The 22,569-nt window shown below is 41.9% G+C and overlaps 1 protein-coding gene across 1 annotated transcript in view; it reads left to right on the top strand.

Annotated features, from left to right (window-relative positions):
* The window catches only part of LOC125996169 (cytidine monophosphate-N-acetylneuraminic acid hydroxylase), a 159,264-nt gene that overhangs the window by 120,945 nt on the left and 15,750 nt on the right, over window positions 1-22,569 (top strand). Inside the window, exons 6-11 of the mRNA XM_049765116.1 lie at window positions 5,143-5,252; window positions 7,282-7,472; window positions 11,376-11,523; window positions 11,953-12,034; window positions 13,545-13,682; window positions 14,560-14,695. Of these exons, the coding sequence (XP_049621073.1) occupies window positions 5,143-5,252; window positions 7,282-7,472; window positions 11,376-11,523; window positions 11,953-12,034; window positions 13,545-13,682; window positions 14,560-14,695 (805 nt within the window). The remainder of the gene's footprint in view (window positions 1-5,142; window positions 5,253-7,281; window positions 7,473-11,375; window positions 11,524-11,952; window positions 12,035-13,544; window positions 13,683-14,559; window positions 14,696-22,569) is intronic.

Raw genomic sequence — 22,569 nt, 5'->3', positions numbered from 1 at the left:
TTGGATTTTTCTGATTTCTATCTTCATATTCTCTTGATTCTTATTAGTATTCTCTTCTATACTTTCTTTGAGTTCTTTGAACATCTTCCATATTGCGACTCTAAACTCCTTATCTGAGAGACTGATTAGTTGGTTGGTTATGTTCAAGTCATCAGAGTTGCCATCGTCATTCTCTATGTCTGGCACTGGCCTGCATTTTTCCCCCATTGTCATGCTTTTATTGTGTTTTTTTCTACGTGTTGTTGTTGTATTCATTGGCTAAATGATGTGCACAGCTGGCTCCTCCGGCTCCTCCCTTTCTGGGCATGTAAACTCACCTCCAGGGAAGGCTCCAGGGAAGGCGAGCCATCTGCAGATGAGCCACACACAAGATGAAATCAGGCCGAAAGTGCAGCACAGTGTAGCAGGTCAGCCCCTGAAGAGGTTGACTGATGGAGGGATGGAGAATGAGGCCCTTTTCTTCCAGCTCGGAGCACGCGTCTGCCACCCTGTCTAGCCCACGGTTCTGAGGTGAAACGGCGGGTAAACAGCTCGCAGACAATCAGGCTCGTGGAAATATTTGCTTTATTCAGATGGACAAAACTGAAGTCCAAAGACTCAGATTCAGTTCCAGCCAGCAAAAAGCTCCTCGCCTTCCACAGACCCTTGCTCTTATACTCCAGAGTCAGGTCCCACCCAATGGTGGGATCAGATACCAACCAATGGTGGAAGCAGAATCAGGTCCTACCCTAGGGTGGGGGCATAATGCCAGGTCACACCCTAGGGTAGGGCACAGATTAGGGTGAGCAACATAGTAATCCCCCAAAATATTTACATACACAACACACAGCACAGAAGACAGGCAGATCGGGTGCTGGCATCTGAGTTCCCAGAAATCCTTTAGATCTTTAATCCTAGTCTGAAATGGGTAATCCCCTCAGATGGTTGGGGCTTCCTATCCTCTTACTGACAAAGGTGAAAGAGCTTGAAGCCTCCAAAACCTTCACTGTGGTCTCCAGGGTCACCCAGAAAATTGACATTCACCTCTGAAGCAGGCAGGATCACCAGCAGGAACGCTGATGAAATCCAGTCTCAGGCAGCTGAAAACAGCATTACCCAAGATGGCTTCTGCACCCTTCTGACTCCTGGCAGAAACCAGCAGGAATCAGTGTGTGTATGTCCTGACCCACCTCTGAAGCAGGCAGGATCACTGGCAGGAACGCAGATGAAATCCAGTTTCAGGCAGCTCTGAAGCAAGCAGGATCACCAGCAGGAATGCTGAAAAAATCCAGTCTCCAGGAGCTGTAAATCACGTGGCCCAAGATGGCTTCTCCGCCCTTCTGACTCCTGGCAGAAATCAGCAGGAATCAGTGTGTGTACTTACCGAGCCACCTCTGAAGCAGGCAGAATTGCCAGCAGGAATGCAGATGAAATCCAATCTCAGGCAGCTCTGAAGCAGGCAGGATCACCAGCAGGAACACTGATGAAATCCAGTCTCTTCTTTTTCTTTCTTTTTCTTTTCTTTTTTTGTTTTTTGGGTCACACCTGGCAGCACTCAGTGAGGGTCACTCCTGGCTCTACACTCAGAAATCACCCCTGGCAGGCTCGGGGGACCATATAGGATGCCAGGATTCAAACCACCGTCCTTCTGCATGCAAGGCAAATGTCCTACCTTCATGCTATCTCTCTGGCCCACAATTTCATTTTTATAGCTCAAGGTATCAGTTTTGCAAGGGAAGTCCATAGATTGAAAGAGGGGACCCCACCAGAGAGTCTTGAGATGCATATAATTAAGAAAATTCATCAATAAATTTCACAAAAATTGGCAAATGCCTATTAGGAATTAGGAATTATGTTCGACAGTGCACAGCAGCAGTTCCATGTTTTATCAAGGGTCCAACTTCCTTCTGTTTTCCTTCTCATCCTTGGGATTGACTCTGAAGGAATTCAGAGTCTCACAATGGCTCCTGCTCTTTCAGGGGTGGCAAGCATGCTGAAAAATAGAAGGGAGATTCAGGGTAAAGAGCAACCATATGGTCCTTTTCCTAGAAGTGCCTTTCCTCACCTCTTACTCATCTTACTCATCTTTGCTCACCTATCCAAAGAGCCATTACCAATATGGCCATGCCCAATTGACAGAGAGGCCTAAGATAGTTTTAATTCTTTCCATATACCTATCCTGTGCCAAACAAAGCAAAAGCTCAGAGACTTCTAGTAAGGAAGCAAGAGAGGATAGATTTGGTCTGTACCACAGCCACCACTGGTGAAATCTTCATTGGTGACAATGGAAAACCCAGACAAGTCTGGAGAGCTGATATCCAGGATGCTTGGCACCTGATCTGGCCTGTCATACCTGACTCCAGCTCCTTTTACTCTTAGAAGTGTGCAGGTACATTGTGACTACCCAGTTCTCATGTGTCTTCATGTCTCAACATACTCTTCATGCCTCCCTTTTGTCTCATTCACATTATCCAATTTGGTTTGTCTTCTCTGAGATTTCATTTTTAAAGCTAGCTGGAAAGGCTGAAGAAATAGCACAGTGGTAGGGCATTTGCCTTGCACGTGGCCAACACAAGACAGACCCCGGTTTGATTCTTGGCATCCCATATGGTCCCCAAGCTTGCCAGGATTGATTTCTGAGTGCAAAGCCAGGAGTAACCCTTGAGTGCCAGGTGTGACAAAAAAAAACCCCAAAAAATAAAAAGGAAGGAAGAAAGGGAGGGAGAGAGGGAGGGAGAGAAGGAGGGAAGGAGGGAGGAAGGAAGGAAGGAAGGAAGGGAGGGAAAGAAAAAATAGGAGAAAGAAAAAAGAAAGAAAAGAAAGAAAAAATAAGAGAAAAAGAAGAAGAAAAGAAAAAATAAGAAAGAAGAAAAAGGGGGCCGGAGAGATAGCATGGAGGTAAGGCATTTGCCTTTCATGCAGGAGGTCATCGGTTCGAATCCCGGCGCCCCATATGGTCCCCTGTGCCTGCCAGGAGCAATTTCTGAGCCTGGAGCCAGGAATAACCCCTGAGCACTGCCAGGTGTGACCCAAAAATCAAAAAAAAAAAAAAAAAAGAAAGAAGAAAAAGAAGAAAGAAAAGAGAAAAAAGAAGGAAGGAAGGAAAGAAAGAAAAAGAAAGTAAGGAAAGAAAGAGAAAGAAAGGAAAGAAAGAAGAAAAAAGAAAGAAAAGAAAAGAAAAGAAAAGAAAAGAAAAGAAAAGAAAAGAAAAGAAAAGAAAAAACTAGCTATCTACTTGGAGGTCTTTTGATTTGGCAACCAGACTAGGTCCTTCTATGGACCTTAACCCTGTCTCTACCCACATTTCATTTAATTGTAATGAAGTTGGTGTATGTGCACTTGACAAAGTTGAGATTTTATTCCTTCACTGTACAATTAAGAAAGAAATAAAGAAAAAAAATTGGGTGGGAGCAATGAGGGGACTCCTAAGTGGTGTTCAAAGAGACTCATGAGGGCTGGAGCTATAGAACCACGGGCAGGGTGCTTGCTTTTCATGTGGTCAACCTGAGTTGGTTCAATTCCCAGACCCTTATATTGTTCCTAGATCACAGCCAGGAGTAACCTCTGAACATCTATAGGTGTGGCCCCGGAACAGAACAAAACAAAACAAAACAAAATCAAGGAGACTCAGGAATTACTTGCAGTGGTCTTCAACCTACCTGGCCTGGCAGTTAGCCTAAGAAATGACAGAAATGTTGATCTTAATCCCTCATCTTGGTGATGTGAAGACCAAAGATGTGGAGCCAAGGTGGTCCCAAGCCCCCAGTAAAGCCACTGTAAAGTATTTTTCAACTCTACAACTTCCCCATAGGCATAGGGTGTTAGCACAAAGATAAACCCTCAAAATGTACTCTCTAAAGGGCAAGACTCCCCCATGTTCTGCTGAAATAGAGGAACTAGGAGGGTTTGAATGCTCCTCCAGATAAGGACCCCTCCTTTTTTTTATATTGTGGTCAAAGTGAATTACAAATCTTTCACAGTAATATTTAAGGCACATAGTAGTAATGAATATGGGGCATTCCCACCACCAGTGTTGTCCTCCCTCCACTCCTGTTCCCAGCATGCATCCCTCTTCCCCTCTTCTACCCCCCAGTAATGCTAGTGCAGCTGTTCCCCCCATGTATAGCTTGATGTAGATTGGTTATCATTTCTGTTGTCATTGACTTTGGATTTTGTGTTCAAGTTTGATCATTTTTTATTTCCACCAAATGGATATATGACTGTCTGGTCTTGGTACCCTCCATTTTTCTCCTTCCAAATATGATACTGGTCAAGGTGATTCCAGTAATGTGGCTCTATTTGAGATAAAAGAAGGGATATGAGAGGAGTCTATCTAGGTGCTGTAAGTATCCCAGATAAGGACCCTTTTGACACAAAATTGACTCAGCAATGAGTTGGGACATCAATCTTAAGACATGATGTGATTTGTGTGCAAACGGAAATGGAGCAACTATGTATCTTGAGAAGGATGAACTGCTTGTATTGTTGTATGAACCAGTGAAATGCTTAAATTGTTGAAGCTTGTTTGCATTTTTGTTTGTTTATTTGGGGGCCTCACCCGGTGGTGTTCCAGGATTACTCCTGGCTCTGCACTCAGAAATCACTCCCAGCGGCCTTCGGGGACCCTATAAGATGCCAGGAATCAAACCTGGGTTTGTCCTGAGGTTGGCAGCATGCAAGGCCAATACTCTACCACTGTGCTACTACTCCAGCCACTAAATTGTTGAAGCTTATAAAGCCATATATAAACTGGCTAAGAATTTTCTTCGAGGTCCTAGTCAACTCCACTGGTTGGATGAGACTAGGATCTCAGCTAGCCAAATAAATTCCCCTTTGAATCTTGCATTGTCAAAGGTGGTCTTTGATTCTCAGCATTGACTCAGGTGTCAACTTGAACCCTTACAATGATGATGCTTGACATAAAGAGAATGTATTTGTATTTCTGTTGATTTTGTTTTATAATCTCCATTGCTGAGTTTTCATTTCAGCAGTGTTCTCTGACAGTCTTTTGGGGACCCAGGGATGTAGCTTTACAGTGGAGTACATGCTTTGCATGAATGAGATACTGGGTTTGATCTCTGGGAACTACCCGCCCCCCAAAAAAAAAAAACACATCAAAGTCATTTTTGTTGCTAACCCAGAGTTGTTCTCCTATTGTTCTAGTTGTGGAAATGGATGAAGACAATGGACTTTTACTCCTAGAACTGAATCCTCCTGACCCCTGGGATTTGGACCCCAAACCTCCAGAGGATTTGGCTTTTGGAGAGGTGCAGGTAAGAAATGATCTAAATTGGGGCCAGAGAGATAGTACAGTGGGTAGGGCCAGGTTTGATTCCTGAGTACAGTGCCAAGAGTAAACCCTGAGGACCACCATGTGTGATCCTCCCCCAAAACAAACAAACAAAAATAACCAAAATTTTAAAAAATGACCTAAATTACAATAGCCTTAAGAAAAAAAAACTCAAATGTCCATTTGCTGCAAATCTCTCTCATATATTTGCAATAAAATAAAAATGTCCAGCTGTGTATCTATTTTTCTCCTCTATGACCTCAACCTCTCTTTGAGTTAGCCAGTTAGGGCATAAAGCTGCTAAAAAAAAAAAAAAAAAAAAAAAAAAAAAAAAAACCTTAAGTAAATTCTGAATAAACCACAACATTTGACAAAAAATTGCCCCCCCCCAAAAAAATAAACCAGAAAAAGCAGTAATTAATATGACACAAAAAAACCCTTTAGAAGAGTTTCCAAGAGAGTCATGTTTAAATTATTGGAAGAAGTTCAGAAATTACCCTTGATCCCAGATGAGCACTATAAACTTTCTTGTATACATTTTTAGCCTTAGAAAAGAATTTTCTCCAGAGGAAAAACACTGGCAGTTTGGAAAGGGAAACAAAACCAAGGCACATATGTTCCCAGTGTCCATGTGTGTATGGTACCCACATGAACACATCACCCTCATCTCCCTTCTTGATATGTGCACTTTCGTACTTTGATACTTTCCTACTTGAACTCTAGGGCTCTCTCCACGTATGGAGAAGCCCCCAGATCTCTGTTGAGTACACCCCTCTCTTTTCTCTTCACCCCCCTTTTCAGTACACCTAAATAAAACCTGTTTTTACACCCACCCCACCCCAATTTTTTTTCTGGAACATTTTAGAAAGACATGGAAATGGCCAATTACTCTTTTGGAAGTACCTTTGGGGAACTATTAGGAATTTCTCAGGAATGGACATAATAAAAGTGAATTTGATTTCCTGGCATCTCCTTACCCTAGTCCTTAGCTTTCCACACTGGAGTTTCTGCTACCTTCTCTCCTTGGAGACTTGATTACTTCTTTCTTTCCCAATGGATGTGCCAGACCACTGGGAGGGAATGAACATCACAGTGAAGTCTCTAACCCAGTACTTCTCAAACAGGAAGCACAGCCCCCGCCCCAGCCATCCCATCTTCTATCCCCAGTGGACCCCAATATATTTCAAGGGGCCACAGTTGAAAATAGAGCAGCCATGGCATGAGACAGTGGTTCAATAAGATTGAAAAATTGCTCTAATCTGTATTTGCTTTAAGTTCATTCTAAGTATAGATATCCTAAGAGGGTGACTGGATTCCTAACTTTAGAAAAGAAAGCTTGGGGCCAGAGCAGTGGTGCAAGCAGTAGGGCATTTGCCTTACATGCACTAACCTAGGATGGACCGTGGCTCAATCCCCCAGCGTCCCATATGGTTCTCCTGCCAGGAGCGATTCCTGAGTGTATAGCCAGGAGTGACCCCTGAGCATCACCAGGTGTGGTCCAAAAAGCAAAAAGGAAAAAAAGAAAAGAAAAGAAAGCTTGACAAACTTATCCAGCTAGGCTGCATGGCTGTACCATCTCACCCAAACCCAGCCAGCATCAACCAGTGACATTCCTATTTCTAATCACTTTGACATTGAAATTTCCAGATGCTCATCAGAACAACTACTGGTAATTCCTGTTCTGTCTAAACTTGGCTCTGATACAGTAATCACCAAAGATAATTTGCAATGTAAACTGTGAATAAAGATTTGGGAACAAATTTGAATAGATTAAAAACTAGATAAATTGGTTTGATAACTAGAACCAACCATGAGATTTTCTATCATAGGGAAAGAGGGCAGATACTGAGACTTGTACTTTTCTACATAAATATCTGCTGAGTCTTTCTTGGATTGACTTTGGAGCAGACAAGTCTCCAGCTGGACTTGTCAGCCAACCAGCCTGATCCATTTTGCCGATCATTACTGGCCCAGAATGACTTGAACGTTTGAATCTCCCTCTTTTCCAACAGGTAACGTACCTCACCCATGCCTGCATGGACGTCAAGCTAGGAGACGTAAGGATGGTGTTTGATCCCTGGTTAATTGGTCCTGCTTTTGCCCGGGGATGGTGGTTGCTACATGAGCCTCCATCTGATTGGCTGGAGAGACTGTGCCGAGCAGACCTCATTTACATCAGCCACATGCACTCAGACCACCTGAGGTAATGAAAGCTGAGGGTTCAACTGAACTCACTCAACTGGGAAGTAAAAGCTACAGTAAAGTGAAAAGGCAGCAGGAAGTGTTAGCAGTGGCTTCCTGCTTACTTGAGACATTTTCTATGATAATAATGTTAAAGGGGGACAGAGTAATTTTAATTTTTAGAGGATGTAAAATATTTCAGCTTACAACATATTTGAATATTATTTTAAAATATTAAGTATCATTTAGAAATGCTTCCCCACTTTTCCCAGGGGGAGTGAAAAAAAGTTATTAGAGGTCGGAGGTTAGTGACCCAAAATCTGTCTCCCACCCTCAGGCCACTGGGTAGAAGGTCTAGAGACTCTAGATTTAAGGATCTTTATAGTTGATTTTCATTTTTAAGTCAACATTTCTTGAAAGATTTAGTAAATATTTCCTCTTTTTCAATTTCATTTAGGGAAGAGAGACTTTGGGGGTCACACCAGCCTGTGTTCAGGGGTCACAAGGGGTCAGGGCTTTTTCTGGCTCTGGGCTCATGAATCACTTCCAACATTACTCGAGAGATTCATGCAGGGCTGGGAATTGAACCTGTGTGCAAGACCAGGGTCTTACCACTATATTATCTTTCTAGCCCTCTTTCTTTCTGATGAAGATTCATCACCGGTTTCTAATACCTTAGAATTTCTGTGGTCTGTCTTCTGACTCTTGACTCAGAGCTATCCCACACTCCAAAGATCCCTCTCTCTATTCCTCCACTCCCCTCTTCTGAACTCCAGCAGTTATTTTTTTTTTTTGGTTTTTGGGTCACACCCGGTGATGCTCAGGGGTTACTCCTGGCTATGCGCTCAGAAGTCGCTCCTGGCTTGGGGGACCATATGGGATGCCGGGGGATCGAACCGCGGTCCGTCCTAGGCTAGCGCAGGTAAGGCAGGCACCTTACCTTTAGCGCCCCGCCCGGCCATCCAGCAGTTATTTTTATTAGTGCATTTGCTTCAGTTTTCCACAGCTCACATATGAGAGAAACCATCCAGTCTTTGACTTATCTACTTCACTTAATGAACTCACCTTAGCTTCCATCTGTTTTGTCTATTATACCTAGTTTTCTCTATTTAAGTGGGAGAGTTCTATCTTATGGAATATCTACACTACACCTGCTTGGTCCAATCATCTGTCAATGGACCTTTAGGTTGCTTTCATATTTTAGTTTGCATCTGATAGTCATCTTGTTGGTTTTACAGCTACTCAGCTCTATTGAGTTAGCACAAAAGCGGCCACAGAGAGTCCCAAGGGACTCTGAGTTTTCCCTGAAGCTTTATTCGTAGACCTTAATGTGAATATCACCTCATTTTGATATATTATAAGGCACTTTTTTGTGTTTGTTTTTGTTTTTTGGGCCACACCCAGTGACGCTCAGTGGTTACTCCTGGCTATGCACTCAGACATCACTCCTGGCTTGGGAGACCATATGGGATGCCGGGGGATCAAACCGCGGTCCATCCTAGGTTAGAGTGTACAAGACAAACACTCTACTGCTTGCGCCACCACTCCAGCCCTGTAAGGCACTTTTGTCCTGTTTTCTCCTCAGCCATTTTGAGAAGACCAGAATTGTTATTAGATTACAGCAACACAGAGATATAGCATTTATAACACCTGATTTCAACTCTCAAATAAATTTATCCCACATTTTGTTTGTTTGTCTTTTGGGCCACACTATGTGGTTCAGGGATCACTTCTGGCTCTGCATTCAGAAATTACTTCTGGAAGGCTCAGGGACCATATGAGATGCCAAGGATTGAACCCTTGTCACAGCGTACAAGGCAAATGTCCTACCCACGGTGCTATCTCTCTGGCCCCTTCATACAACATTTTACTGAGCCAAGGAATTGGATACTTGGTGATGAGAAGCAAAACTTCTTTGGTCTTAGGACACCAAAAAATGATGGAGAAACATTTTATGCTAAAAAGTGTGACACATCTACCATGATTTGTTAATAGAACAGAAGGTCACATTTCCCATCACTTCTGCTCAGTCATCAATATCAACACACAGGAAATTCTACAATGTTCTAAAATGGAAACTTATCTTCCTCATGTGAGGTTGAGTTAATTTAAATACCCTGGGTTAGGGATAAAATATCATTTGCTGATTGACAGTCTCTTTGCTATTGTATTCCAAAACAAGTGGGAATTCTAAGGCATGAATATATTCTAATTTATTTTCTAGAGGGACTTGTTTAAAGTTTCAATAATTACTTGCTTTATAATTTACCTTTAATGCAAGTATAAATTCACACAACTTACTGAGGTATTGGGGTACTGTGATTAAATTTATACTTGTTTATCACATGGTTTCTTTGTCCCACACAAGGTCCTGGAATTAATTTGCATGGCTTTAGGATTGGGAAAGCCTTGTATTCATTCATTGTGTAATAACTGTGTATAAGCTACATTGTGTATCAATGGGTTTGTAGCTGTAGAGAAAGAGCAGACCCACATAAATGTGGTAATTACTTGATAGAAACACATTTACAAATCCTAATGGGAGACACGAAAGTTGTATCATGCACAGAGTCACTTTATCCAGTGATTTCCCAAACTATCTGAAATATCAATTTCATGGGCTTGTGTAGTAAAATTGCTAGGTGTTAAAATACTGGTTTCACAATTATGGTTTTCCGCCACATTGGTTGTGTGGTATAACTGAAGTTTATTACTGAAAGTTCCGAAAGTTTTGTAACTGTTTTGAGAGTGGGCACATCCAGTGACACTCAGGGATTACTCCTGGCTATGCACTCAGAATTTGCTCATGGCTTGGGGGACCATATGGGACACCGGGGGATCGAACTGTGGTCTGTCCTAGGTTAGCTTGTGCAAGGCAAACGCCCTACCATTTGTGCCACCGCTCTGGGCCCAGATTCTGACTTCTTAACTATCACTTAGCCATCTATTATATTATTATATATGATGTCGTTTGCCCCTTGTAGGGTCTTTATTTGCTAGATAGAACCTCAAACTCATGAAGGAGAAGGGCCCATAGACTGTTGAGAATAGCTTTTAGTTGAAGAAATGTGATCTTATATATATATATATATATATGCACATATATATACACATACATACATATATGTATATATAATAGATGATAATAATAGATGATATTATTAATGGATGTCAGTAAGTATTATTAGTCATTTAAGAAAAATCTCAGGGAGAGAAGAGATAGTACAGCAGGAAGAGGGCTTGCCTTGCATATGGCTGACCTAGGTTTATCCCCAGAACCCCATGGGTCTCCTCAATCCCCACCTAAAGTGAGCCCTGAAAACAGAGCCAGGAGTAAATAAACCCTGAGCACTATTGGGTGTGGCCCCCAAACAAAAAATTGAAAATCATAAAGCAAGAGTCATGCATTTTAGGGTACTTACTCTAACTTGCTCTAACTCCCAAAAAGAAAATTTAAATACTGAACTCAAAGAATGGAGGAGTGTCAAACAAAGCTTTGTTTATTTTCTAACTTATCTGGAAGAAAAAAATATCTACTGACTTATTATTACTGATTTATACTCACAGACTCAGACAACTTTAATATGGTGTTAATAATTACTTGCATTTATAATGTTTATGATTTTCTTATGATTTAATCAATTGTTTCTCTAATACTATGTAAAATACAATAATTTGCCTTTTTTCTTTTGGACAGTGCTAGGGATTGATACACATGTCATATTTTTTATACCCTAGAAACAAAAAGCAAACCTTCTTGGAAATTTCCTATACCTTCTCAGTTAGCAACAAACTTCTTTAGAACTTGGATGAGTCATGTTTTTCAGTCCCTTGCACCTTGTATATTGGTATGAGGAAAAACCATCTCTTGTATTAGATGATCTTATTTTTCCATTTTCTAACCTTTCCATCTTTCTAATCTTAGTTACCCCACTCTGAAGAAGCTTTCTCAGAGAAGACCAGATATTCCCATTTATGTTGGAAACACTGAACGACCAGTCTTTTGGAATCTCAAACAGAGTGGTGTGCAGTTGACTAATATCCAAGTAGTGCCTTTTGGAGTATGGCAACAGGTAAGACATCGAGGAGGTTCTTATCCCATTTTCACTTAAATTCTGGGAAGTTGGACCACACCTAACTGTGCTCAGGGATCCTGCTGGTAGGGTTTGGGGGTCTCATGCAATGCTGGAACTCCCAAGTCAGTAGTGTGCCAGGCTAGTGCCTTACCTCTGTACTGTCTCTCCAGCTGTTCTGGGTTGAGTTTTAGTTGATGTGATTGCTTTCAAGTTTTAGGGAACATTGGTCTTTATCCCCCCCTCTGCTTTTAGTACTAAACAATCTTTATTTAAGCTGAAGTAAGGGAAAGTTTTCTTTCACCCACCTCTGGTGTAATACAGAATAATAAATATAGTTCTAAATAAAGGGCTTCTCTTCCTAGAGAGTTGACAACTTTTTAAGCTATTATTGTGTTTAACAATAACACAGTTATTGTTAAATTCCAGGTAAACAAAAATCTTCGATTCATGATCTTGATGGATGGTGTACATCCTGAGATGGACACTTGTATTATTGTGGAGTACAAAGGTAATTTTGATCTTTATCAACAATGAAAAATGAAAAGATTCTTTATGGGAAAAACAATAACAGCTACCTGACATTTTGTTTGTTTGTTTTTTGGGCCACACCCAGTAACGCTCAGGGGTTACTCCTGGCTATGTGCTCAGAAGTCGCTCCTGGCTTGGGGGACCATATGGGATGCTGGGGGATTGAATCACGGTCCGTCCTAGGCTAGCGCTGACAAGGCAGACACCTTACCTCTAGCACCACCGCACTGGCCCCAGCTATCTGACATTTTATCCCAGTTTATCTTCTTCCATATTCATTTTCTCTGGGATCTAATATATTTCTATATTTTTCTTTTTTTTTTTTTTTTGTTTTTTTGGGCCACACCCGTTTGATGCTCAGGGGTTACTCCTGGCTATGCGCTCAGAAATCACCCCTGGCTTGGGGGGACCATATGGGATGCCGGGGGATCGAACCGTGGTCCATCCTATGCTAGCGCTTGCAAGGCAGACACCTTACCTCTAGCGCCACCTTCCCGGCCCCTATTTCTATCTTTATTTTAGAAAAGTGGGGTAATATATTCTTTCAAGAGAACTGACTTCCAATAAATAAATTTTTGTGCCAATAAAGTGATTGGCACAAAAATATTGGGGTGGGGGCAAACCCAGCAGTGTTCAGGGGTTACTGCAGGCTCTGAACTCAGAATTACTACTCCTGGTAGGATTGGGGGGCCATATGAGATGTCAGTGATTGAACCCAGGTCAGCTGTGTACAAGGCAACACACCCTACCCACTATACTATTGCTCTGTCCCCCATAAGTAGTTAATGTTTTACCTATAGTTATTTCTTCAAAATATTTGATTGAGTAAATATCTTTCATCTTTAGATATTAGGATGTGATATTGCCTTTCATATGAGATGTTCTTACGGCCCCAACATTCATTGAGATGAAGCTTTGAATGGAACTGAATTAGTTTGAAAGATCTGTGTTGATTCTCTCTCTTTTTTTCTTTTCTTTTCTTTTTTTTTTTTTTTGGTTTTTGGGTCCCACCCGGCAGCGCTCAGGGGTTTCTCCTGGCTCTATGCTCAGAAATTACTCCTGGCAGGCTCAGGTGACCATATGGGATGCCAGGATTTGAACCACCATCCTTCTGCAAGCAAGGCAAATGCCCTACCTCCATGCTATCTCTCCGGCCCCTGTGTTGATTTTTTCATTCTCTCCCTTGCACCCTTTGGACTCAACTTCTGGAGATAGTTGACTGAAGGAAGTACCTACAGCCCCAGAGTATAATCAAGCTGATTGTTCTCACAGAGCATCACTAATCACTAGGATTGAATTACTCAAAAGTTCAAAGCATGTTAATGAGGACCTTAGGCATTAAATCTTATTCTCTTTTCTCTTGGATATAAGCAATGATTTTCTTATCGAGTCAGTCTGATGACATAGACCATACATGAAACATTTCATTGGCTGGGGAATCCCCACTCTCCTATTCTTGAAGACTCAGGCCACTTAATTTTTTTTCACAGGTCATAAAATACTCAACACAGTAGACTGCACCAGACCAAATGGAGGAAGGCTACCTAAGAAGGTTGCTCTCATGATGAGTGATTTTGCTGGAGGAGCATCTGGCTTTCCAATGACTTTCAGTGGTGGAAAATTTACTGGTAATATTTTGTAACCAACCAATGAATGCCATGGAACAGGCATGGAATTTGACTAAATACCATTAGAAGAAATGTAAAGATAATGAAGACACAATCTCTTCATATCCTAAGAAGATTACAGCATTACTGAGAAAATAGATGTACAAGTCACTAACTTATGAACTAAACTTTCCAGCTCAAAATATGTTGCTGAGACAGTGAGGAAGAAACATAAAGATAGGGGACACCTGTGAGCATAGTCCAGAGAACTAGCCATTGAATCATTTGTTTTCAAGGTGTAAGACACAGAGCAGGACAGAAAAGGTCTAAGGTTGGCCATTAAATTAAATAGTAGTTAAATTTTCTTAGAATGATTTAAGAAGAGGGCATGTCACTTAGTATTGTGGAATAATTTTAGGGAGAGCAGAACCAAAGGACAAATCTCTGTAGGGTAAAGTTATTGACTTGAAAATGAGGGGATGTTGACGATTGTGCAGAATTTCCTTATAACAGAGGATGCAATGTCCATCTTGTTGACCATAATAATCAGTACTGCATTATAGACTTGAAAGTTGCATAGGAAGTATATCTTAAGCTTTCTTACAGATATAAAATCATGTTTTATATTTGTAATTAGAGAAAGATACTCTAATAATGTATAAGCATGCAAGTTACTGCTGTGCATTCAGCTTCAGACTGAGTGAATTGGCGTACCAGGTTAACTTGAAAATAAGTTTCAAGTAAATAGCAAAAATTTGAAGAGTAATGCTGATGAATGACTCAGGGCTCTGCTTGAGTTCTGTTAGTCTACTAACTGGATCTCCTGATAAAGTCCCAATCTACTAGAATGTTGGTTTTCTAAACAGAGGAGATTCTAATCCAACTCCTGTAATTCCAGAGGAATGGAAAGCTCAGTTCATCAAAACAGAGAGAAAGAAACTCTTGAACTACAAGGCTCAGTTGGTGAAGGACCTACAACCCACAATTTATTGTCCCTTTGCTGGATATTTCGTGGAATCTCACCCATCAGACAAGTATGGCTGAACATTTCTGGATAATATCATTACAATCAAATCAGGCTGTTCTGGGATAAATTCTTTATCTTTTGGGTTACCTGTTTTTGGTGGGGGATGGTAGCAGACACATTCTGCAGTGTTCAGGGTCTATTCCTAGTTCCTTTCTTAGGACTGACCCCTGACAGTGCTTGGAGTGCTGGGGATTAGAATTGGGGACAGCAAGATGCAAGTCAAGGGTTAGCCCCAGTACTATCAGGCCCTTGGGTTATTTTATTGTTGAATTGTGGGAGGGTTATTTTTATTTATTTATTATTTATTTATTTTTGGTTTGGGGGCCACACTGGTCGTGCTCAGGGGTTATTCCTAGCTCTGCACTCAGAAATCGCCCCTGGCAGGCTCGGGGAACAATATGGGATCCCCGGGGATTAAAACTGGGTCAGTTCCGGGCCAGCCACGTGCAAGGTAAATGCCCTACCTCTGTGCTATTGTTCCGGCCATGTGGATTTATTTTTAATTTTGTTTGGGGGCCACACCCAGTGGGACTCAGAGCCTACTCTTGGCTCTGTTCTCAAGGATCACTCCCAGTCATGCTAGGGGGACCAATAATGTAAAGTCGGGGATTGAATAAGAGTTAGTCACTTGCAAGGTGAATGCCTTCCTTCCTGTACTATCCAGCCCCTGAATAATAGGAGCTTTAAAATAAGGTTTGACATTAAGTGCTTACAAAATTCCTAATTTACCAATAATTTCACACACACAATAGATTGAATTTTTACTTTTTGATATAATCTTTTTGTATATAAGTTTTTAATTTTTATAGTTAACTTATTTTTCTTGTATATGTGCTTTGGATATGTGATCCGAAACTTTAATGTCAAATACAAAGTTATACACATTTATTTCTTTTTGTAATCATAGTGCTTAAATAAAGATATTAATTTAAAATATTAAAGAAACATATTTATTCCTCTATTTTATTTAAGAGTTTTCTGATTTTTTTTTTGCCAGAGGAATAGCACAGCAGGTAGGACACTTACCTTGCATGCAGCTCATCTAGCATTCCTGAACCTGCCAGGAGTGATTTTTGAGCACAGAGCCAGGAGTAACACTTGAGCACCACTGGGGGTAGTCCAACACCCCCCCAATCTTTTGATTTTTAGTTTTTATATTTAAATTATAAATTAATTTTTGATATGGTGTGAAGTATAGCTTAAATTCATTCTTTTGCATGTGAAATCCAGTTATCTTAGGTATCATTTATTGAAAAAACAAGATAGGGGTATGAATTAATTTATGGATTCTCAATATTGTTTCACTGGCCTAGTACTATACTGCTTTGATTGCTCTGGCTTTGTAGTACATTTAAAAATACTGAAGTATTTAAAACTTTGTTAGTTTTTAATATTTTAGTTAAGGCCGGAGTGATAGCACAGCAGTAGGGTGTTTGCCTTGCACACGGCCATTGGATCCCCAGCATCCCATATTTTTAGGCCGGTGTGGCCCCAAAACAAAAACAAAACAAGACTGTTTTAGCTGTTAAGTTTTGTGTTCTAGTCCCCTATAAATTTAAATATCTTTTTTTCTATTTTTTTTGTTTGTTTTTGGGTCACACTTGGTGGCACTCAGGCTACTCCTGGTTCTGTGCTCAGGAATTGCTCCTGGTAGGTTTGGGGGATCATATGAGATGCCGGGGATTGAACCCAGCCAGGCTGCATGCAAGGTGTTATCCACTATATTACCACTTTGGCTACAGTGTGTGTGTGTGTGTGTGTGTGTGTGTGTGTGTGTGTGTGTATATATATATACATACATACATATACATATATTTTTTTCTTTTTTAATTTTTTGTTTTGTTTTATTTTGTTTTGTTTGTTTTGGGCCACACCGATGACGCTCAGGTGTTACTTCTGGCTATGTGCTCAGAAATCGCTCCTGACTTGGGGGACCATAAGGGATGCCAGGGGATTGAACCACGGTCCATCCTAGGTTAGCGTGTGCAAGGCAAACACCCTACCTCCTGTACCACTGCTCTGGCCCCTTCTGTTTTAAACACTTTGTTTAAAATTAAACACTTTGGTTACGAGGTTGTTCATAATGCAGTTTTTTTTCCCCCACAAAAGTTATTCATGATTGAGTTTCAGTAATACAATGTACAACACCCTTTAAATAATAAAGAATAATTATTTAAATAATATATTAAAAATTCTGACAGGGAACCAGAGCAACAGTCAGCCCATAAATAATAAAGCAATCCACTATGACCAAGTGAGACTGGTCACAGGATTGCAAGGGTAGTTTAGTATAACAATAATGGAAAGAATGAAGTGGAAAAATAACAGGTCAAATCAACTGAGAACAAAAAAAGATTTTTTATTTTACAAAACCCAACTTTTTTTCATGATAAAAATATTTTTCAGATAAAATCCTCAAAGGAACAATCCCTAGCACATTATACATATTTTTTTGTTTTTGTTTTTGTTTTTGGGTCACACCCAGCATCGCTCAGGGCTTACTCCTGGCTCTATGCTCAGAAATCACTCCTGGCTGGCTTGGGGGACCATATGGGATGCTGGGATTTGAACCACCATCCTTCTGCCTCTAAGGCAAACGTCTTACCGCTGTGCTATCTCTCCAGCCCCGCACATTATATTTTGCTCAAATTTACATTTTGTTCTGTGAAAGTCACAATTGAGAGCATGAAAAGACAAAACTAAAGATTGCAAGAAATGATTTGCCTGGCATATATCTCCACTCATTTCCAGTTTATGTCAGGAACTCTCAAAAACTAATCTAAGAAAGTAGAACTTGTGGGGGAAGAGTAGGGGACGATCTGTAGAGATCTGCCTGTGTATCCCCCCCCCCTGCCCCTTTTTCAGATGCACCCATGACCTTCACCCTACTCTCACCCTCAACAGCCCACAGAGAGAGGCAGGAGAGTTGCTGGAATCTTTGGCTGCCACTGGTGCCTCCATGACTTCCTTCCCCCTTCCCTTCCTCTTCCCCTCCCAGTGAGTCAGTGAGAGCTGTATGCAGACTCACCATGTCCCCCCCATTCTGAACATGCCCCCCCATACATCTCATGTACCTCCCATGCTCCAACTGTGAGGAACCTGACAGCACAACGCTGCCTGAGAGCCACAAGTTGCCCAGAGCAGCCTGTGTGCGACCATGATGCTTCCACATATTCTTATCACAAGCACTCAAGCTGCTGAGTGAGGAGCTTCGCAGAGCTGTAAGACATGATCCTGCATGCTGTGACCACCAGGAACCATTGGAAACGGATGCTGTTGTGTCTTCTGGGCGATGGAAAGACTACAATCATGCTGATTTGACGATGGAAATACAATGATTGTGTCTACTGAATGGAGGCTATTGTGTCTATTGAGAGATATGGAAATACAACGGCTACTGTCTCTATTGGGATGGTTATTGTCTCTTGAGAAACATGGAAATACGACGTATGTCTATCGGGAGATACAGAAACACGATGGCTATTGTGTTTATCGAGAAGGCTATTGTGTTTATCGGTTGATATGGAAATACAACGGCTATCAAGAGATATGAATACCATGGCTCTGATGTCTATCGAGTTATACGAAACACGACGGCTATTGTGTCTAGTGCATTATTCGAAACACGACGGCTATTGTGTCTAGTGCATTATTCGAAATACGACGGATGTTATGTCTATCGAGACAGCTATTGTGTCTACAGGGATACGGAAACACGACAGCTATTGTGTCCATCAAAAAGTGTGGATGCTAATATCTTAGCTTCTGAATTTTTTCCAGTACAATTTGCTTTAAATTAAAACAACAATTTCTTTCTCTGGGTTATCTTCGTGTCACTCATTGAGCACACTTTTTTTTTTCTTTTTTCTTTTTTTCGTTGAGCACATTTTGCTGTTTTATAGCATTTAAGATAAAACAATGATTGTCTTCAAAATTGTGTGTGTTCTATCAGGAAGCAGAAAAATGGCACTCACTGGTGGTATGATCTTTGTGTGTTTGAGTGGTGATAGAGTACAGGTGGGGGTGGTCAGAAAATGATTCCTGCTCCTATGAACCTGAGTTTCAAAGTACGAGTAGGCACAAACCAGCAAAGGGGAAGATACTGAAATGATGAGAGAGAGAAAAGAGAGATAATGAAGGTCGAAAGAGTAAGAGAAAGAGAGAAGGAGAGAGGAAAGGAAAAAGACTGAGAAGAGATGACTCAGAGAGGGGAAGAAACGAGATAAAGGTGAGGAGGGAATCAGGAAGAAAGAGAGGAGAGAAGAGAAAGGAAAAGAGGAAGACAAAAGGAAACAGAAGAAAGTGAGGAAGAGAAAATGAGAGGAAGAAAGAAATGCTAATTTGAGAGAGGGGAGAAAGAGGAGAGAGGAAGACAGAAAAAGGGAAGGAGAGAGAGAGATGAGGAAGAGAGAAATAGAGAATGAGAGAGAAAGGATGAGAGGAGAAAAAGGAAGAGCCAGGAAGAGAGGGAGAGAGCCAAAATGGTGGAAGAGTTATGTGTTCAAGGGAGAAGAGGGATAGGGATATGGAGATGAAACAGTGGACAAGGTATGTGCCTTACCTGCAGCTTGCAGCCAACCTGGTTTCACCCCCAACACCACATATGGTTCCCTGAGCTCCACCAAGAGTGACTCCTGAGCACAGAACCAGGAATAAGCTTCTTTATGAGCTTACCTGAGTTGACAGAGTCAAATGAGGCTCCAAACAAAAAGCACTGAGAAGGGAGATTCCAGAGGGGAGACAGCAAAGTTATTAGTGATTTTTATTTTTATTTTTTAAATTGTTTTGGTTTTGGAGTCACACCCAGTGGGGCTCAGGGTTACTTCTGGCTGGCTCTGAACTCAGAAATTGCTCCTGGCAGGCTCAGGGCACCATATTGAATGCCGGGATTTGAACCACCGTCCATCCTGAATTGGCTGCTTGCCAGGCAAATGCCCTACTGCTGTGCTATCTCTCTAGCCCCTATTAGTGATTTTTTTTTTTTTTTTTTGGTTTTTGGGTCACACCCGGCGGTGCTCAGGGGTTACTCCTGGCTGTCTGCTCAGAAATAGCTCCTGGCAGGCACGCGGGATCATATGGGACACCGGGATTTGAACCAACCACCTTTGGTCCTAGATTGGCTGCTTGCAAGGCAAACTCCGATGTGCTATCTCTCCGGGCCCCCTATTAGTGATTTTTAATAACTTTAAGTAGGCTTTTTAACTTTGTTCCACTTTTCTTCTAAAGAATTGATATCACTTACTTATTTCACATTTCAAGATCAAGGTGCCGGCAGATTTGGTGTCTGGTAAGAAACCACTTTCAAGTTCATAGAGATCTGTTTCTTTTTGACCTCACTTGGATGGAAAGATATTTTTTTTTCCAACTTGACTCCCAAAGCTAGGAAGCAGTTTCTCACTGCAGCCTCTGGGAAGGCGGAGCCTGGTGTGGCTGTGTGGTCACTGTGCCAACTAAAGGGATCACTTGGGGTAAAGTGCTGAGCTCACAAAGCCTTGTTTTTTCCTTCATAAAATGAGAGTAATAGTCTGGCCTGGGCCCAGGCCACTAATTGCTCCATGGGGGCAATGGGGAAGGGCTTAGGAGATAAGTATAAAATCACCAAGCACCCCGAAAGCCATTGAAGAGTATAAAGCCAAGAGTTTTGGATGGTGTTTGACTTGGCTATTATCCTGCTGTGGAGAGCCCTAGCATGTGAGGCAAAAAGCAAGGCCAGAGTGATAGTGAGGGTTGCCTAGGTTTCAGAGAAGATGAAACAAGAGTTCCAGAGAAGATGATACTACAGGGATAACTGCTGGGCACCATGAGAATGGAGAAGTTCAACTCTGGGGAAATGAAGTGGCCAGGTTGAGGGGATCACAGACCCACTCAAAGGAGCTGTCATGTTGCCAGTTACATCCTCAGACCTGTTCACTGGCCAATGTAACCCTTTTGAAGACACCGTTCCTTTTTGCTTCCCTGGGAAATCCTATCTGGTCAAAGCAGTGTCCACACAGGCCAGAGATTCTACTGTCTTCCTTGGACATGACATTCAGGCTGCAGGGAAGTGCAAAAAGCTAACCCAGGACCTGAGGAAGCACATGCTCTTCCTTATTTTCATTGCTGGAACTTTGTTATGAAAATAGGCGTGGGCTCCACAGAGCAGCTACACAGAGTTCTTGGCCCAGATGCAAGGGGTGGGAGAAAATGACCTCGAGGGACCTGAGTTTTGGTGCCAAAATCACTCCCTGGATGCTGGATTGGGCTGTCAGAAGGTTTAGATGTTACCCCGTCTGCCAGAGGAATGCATTCATGCACAGAGGTTGAGTAATATCTGGCCGGCAATGCTCATGGGCTCACAGGAATCAAGACCCAAGATCTGTGGGGCAAAGGCTTTGCTCTGCAGTGAATTCCCAGCCTGCCTGTCCTGCAAAACTCAGTGGGCTGTGGCTTTTCCTGTGTCAAGTTGGCTCTGTGTTTGGTGATCTGCTGGCCCCTGATTACGGGGTACTCGGGTCTCTAGAGATGACGTGGACAGAACTCTTGGGGTCACACCCTGAAAGCCCGTGGTTTTGTGTGGATTCCAGGGCACTTCCTGACGTACTATTAAAGTAGAAGATTGCCTGAAAGAGAAGAAATTGTCAGAGGATTGGGATGGGCGGATGAAGAATGTCCACTGGGATGACTTTGGAGGTGGGAGATTGGGGTGAATCTGTCATAACTGAAAGTCCGCATAGAGACACTTCACCTCCCTTTGCAGGAAAGTCTTTTGAGCTGTGGACATGCAAAAATCCACTTTGCACACAGAGAAATAACTTCTTTTTCCTCCTCCTCTTCCTCCTGTGCTCACCAACTCTTCATCTTGCCCCTGCATGCCTGTACAGACCCTTTATTTTTCACTCTCATAAAGGAAAACTGCTCAGATTTTCTTCATAAATCAGTCAGTCACCCAGAACCCTTAAGGAGTTGGCATAGTAGTGTTGCGCCTTGTGAACAGGCCAGGGGAGAAACACTGAACTTGGTATGTAAAGATGGAGAATGAAATCTAGAGAGTGAAACCCAGCCATTAGTATTTGCTTCAGGCTGACCTCAAGGGAAGAGAAGAGAACTAGGCAGAAGGAAGGGAAATTCCTGGCTGGCCTCAACCCAGCTGAAGAGGAGAAAGGTTAAAGGATGGAAGAGCAGAAAGGATGATGGGAAGGGCAGAAGGGCAGAAGGGGAGGATGGGAGGAAGGGCAAAAGGGCAGAAAGGGAGGATGGGAAGAAGGGCAAAAGGGCAGAAAGGGAGGATGGGAAGAAGGGCAAAAGGGCAGAAGGGGAGGATGGGAAGAAGGGAGGAAGGGAAAAGGAAAGAAGGGGAAAAGGGAGGAAGGGAAGAAGGGAGAAAGGGAAGAAGGAAAGGAGGCCAGATGGCCAAAAGTGGGTTAGGCAGGAAGGAATAGGCCTCTGACTAGGCCTCTGATAGGGGATAGGCATGGTTCCTGTCACCTATTTAAGATGACAGCAAAATCTAACCACCACTCTGGGTCCCTAGCTTGTAAGTGGGTTAGTAAATATATTTTCCCTTCTTGAAACTAAAACAATATTTTAAATAAAATTAAAGTGGAATAATATGGTCGCTAAACATTGTAATGATTGAAAATCCATTCATTCTTGCTAAACACTGTAATTCCTGGCAAAACACATTCAATTACTTATTCAATAGATACTAAATCTGAGCATGCTATTCCCTCCTACTTATAATATAGTTTATGTATATAAAATTTCTGTCAGCATGTGATTATGCATTTTATTTTATTTTTCTTGTTGATGCTATTTGTTTTCTTTTGGGGGTGGGTGTCATACCTTATTATGCTCAGGTTTTACTCCTGTACAGAAATCACTCCTGAAACTACTCTCTGGACT

The sequence above is a fragment of the Suncus etruscus genome, chromosome 18, assembly GCF_024139225.1.
Source record: "Suncus etruscus isolate mSunEtr1 chromosome 18, mSunEtr1.pri.cur, whole genome shotgun sequence".
NCBI classification, from domain to species: Eukaryota; Metazoa; Chordata; class Mammalia; order Eulipotyphla; family Soricidae; genus Suncus; species Suncus etruscus.
The sequence above is the reverse complement of the archived record's forward strand: the minus strand, read 5'-3'. Positions and strand labels throughout refer to the sequence as shown.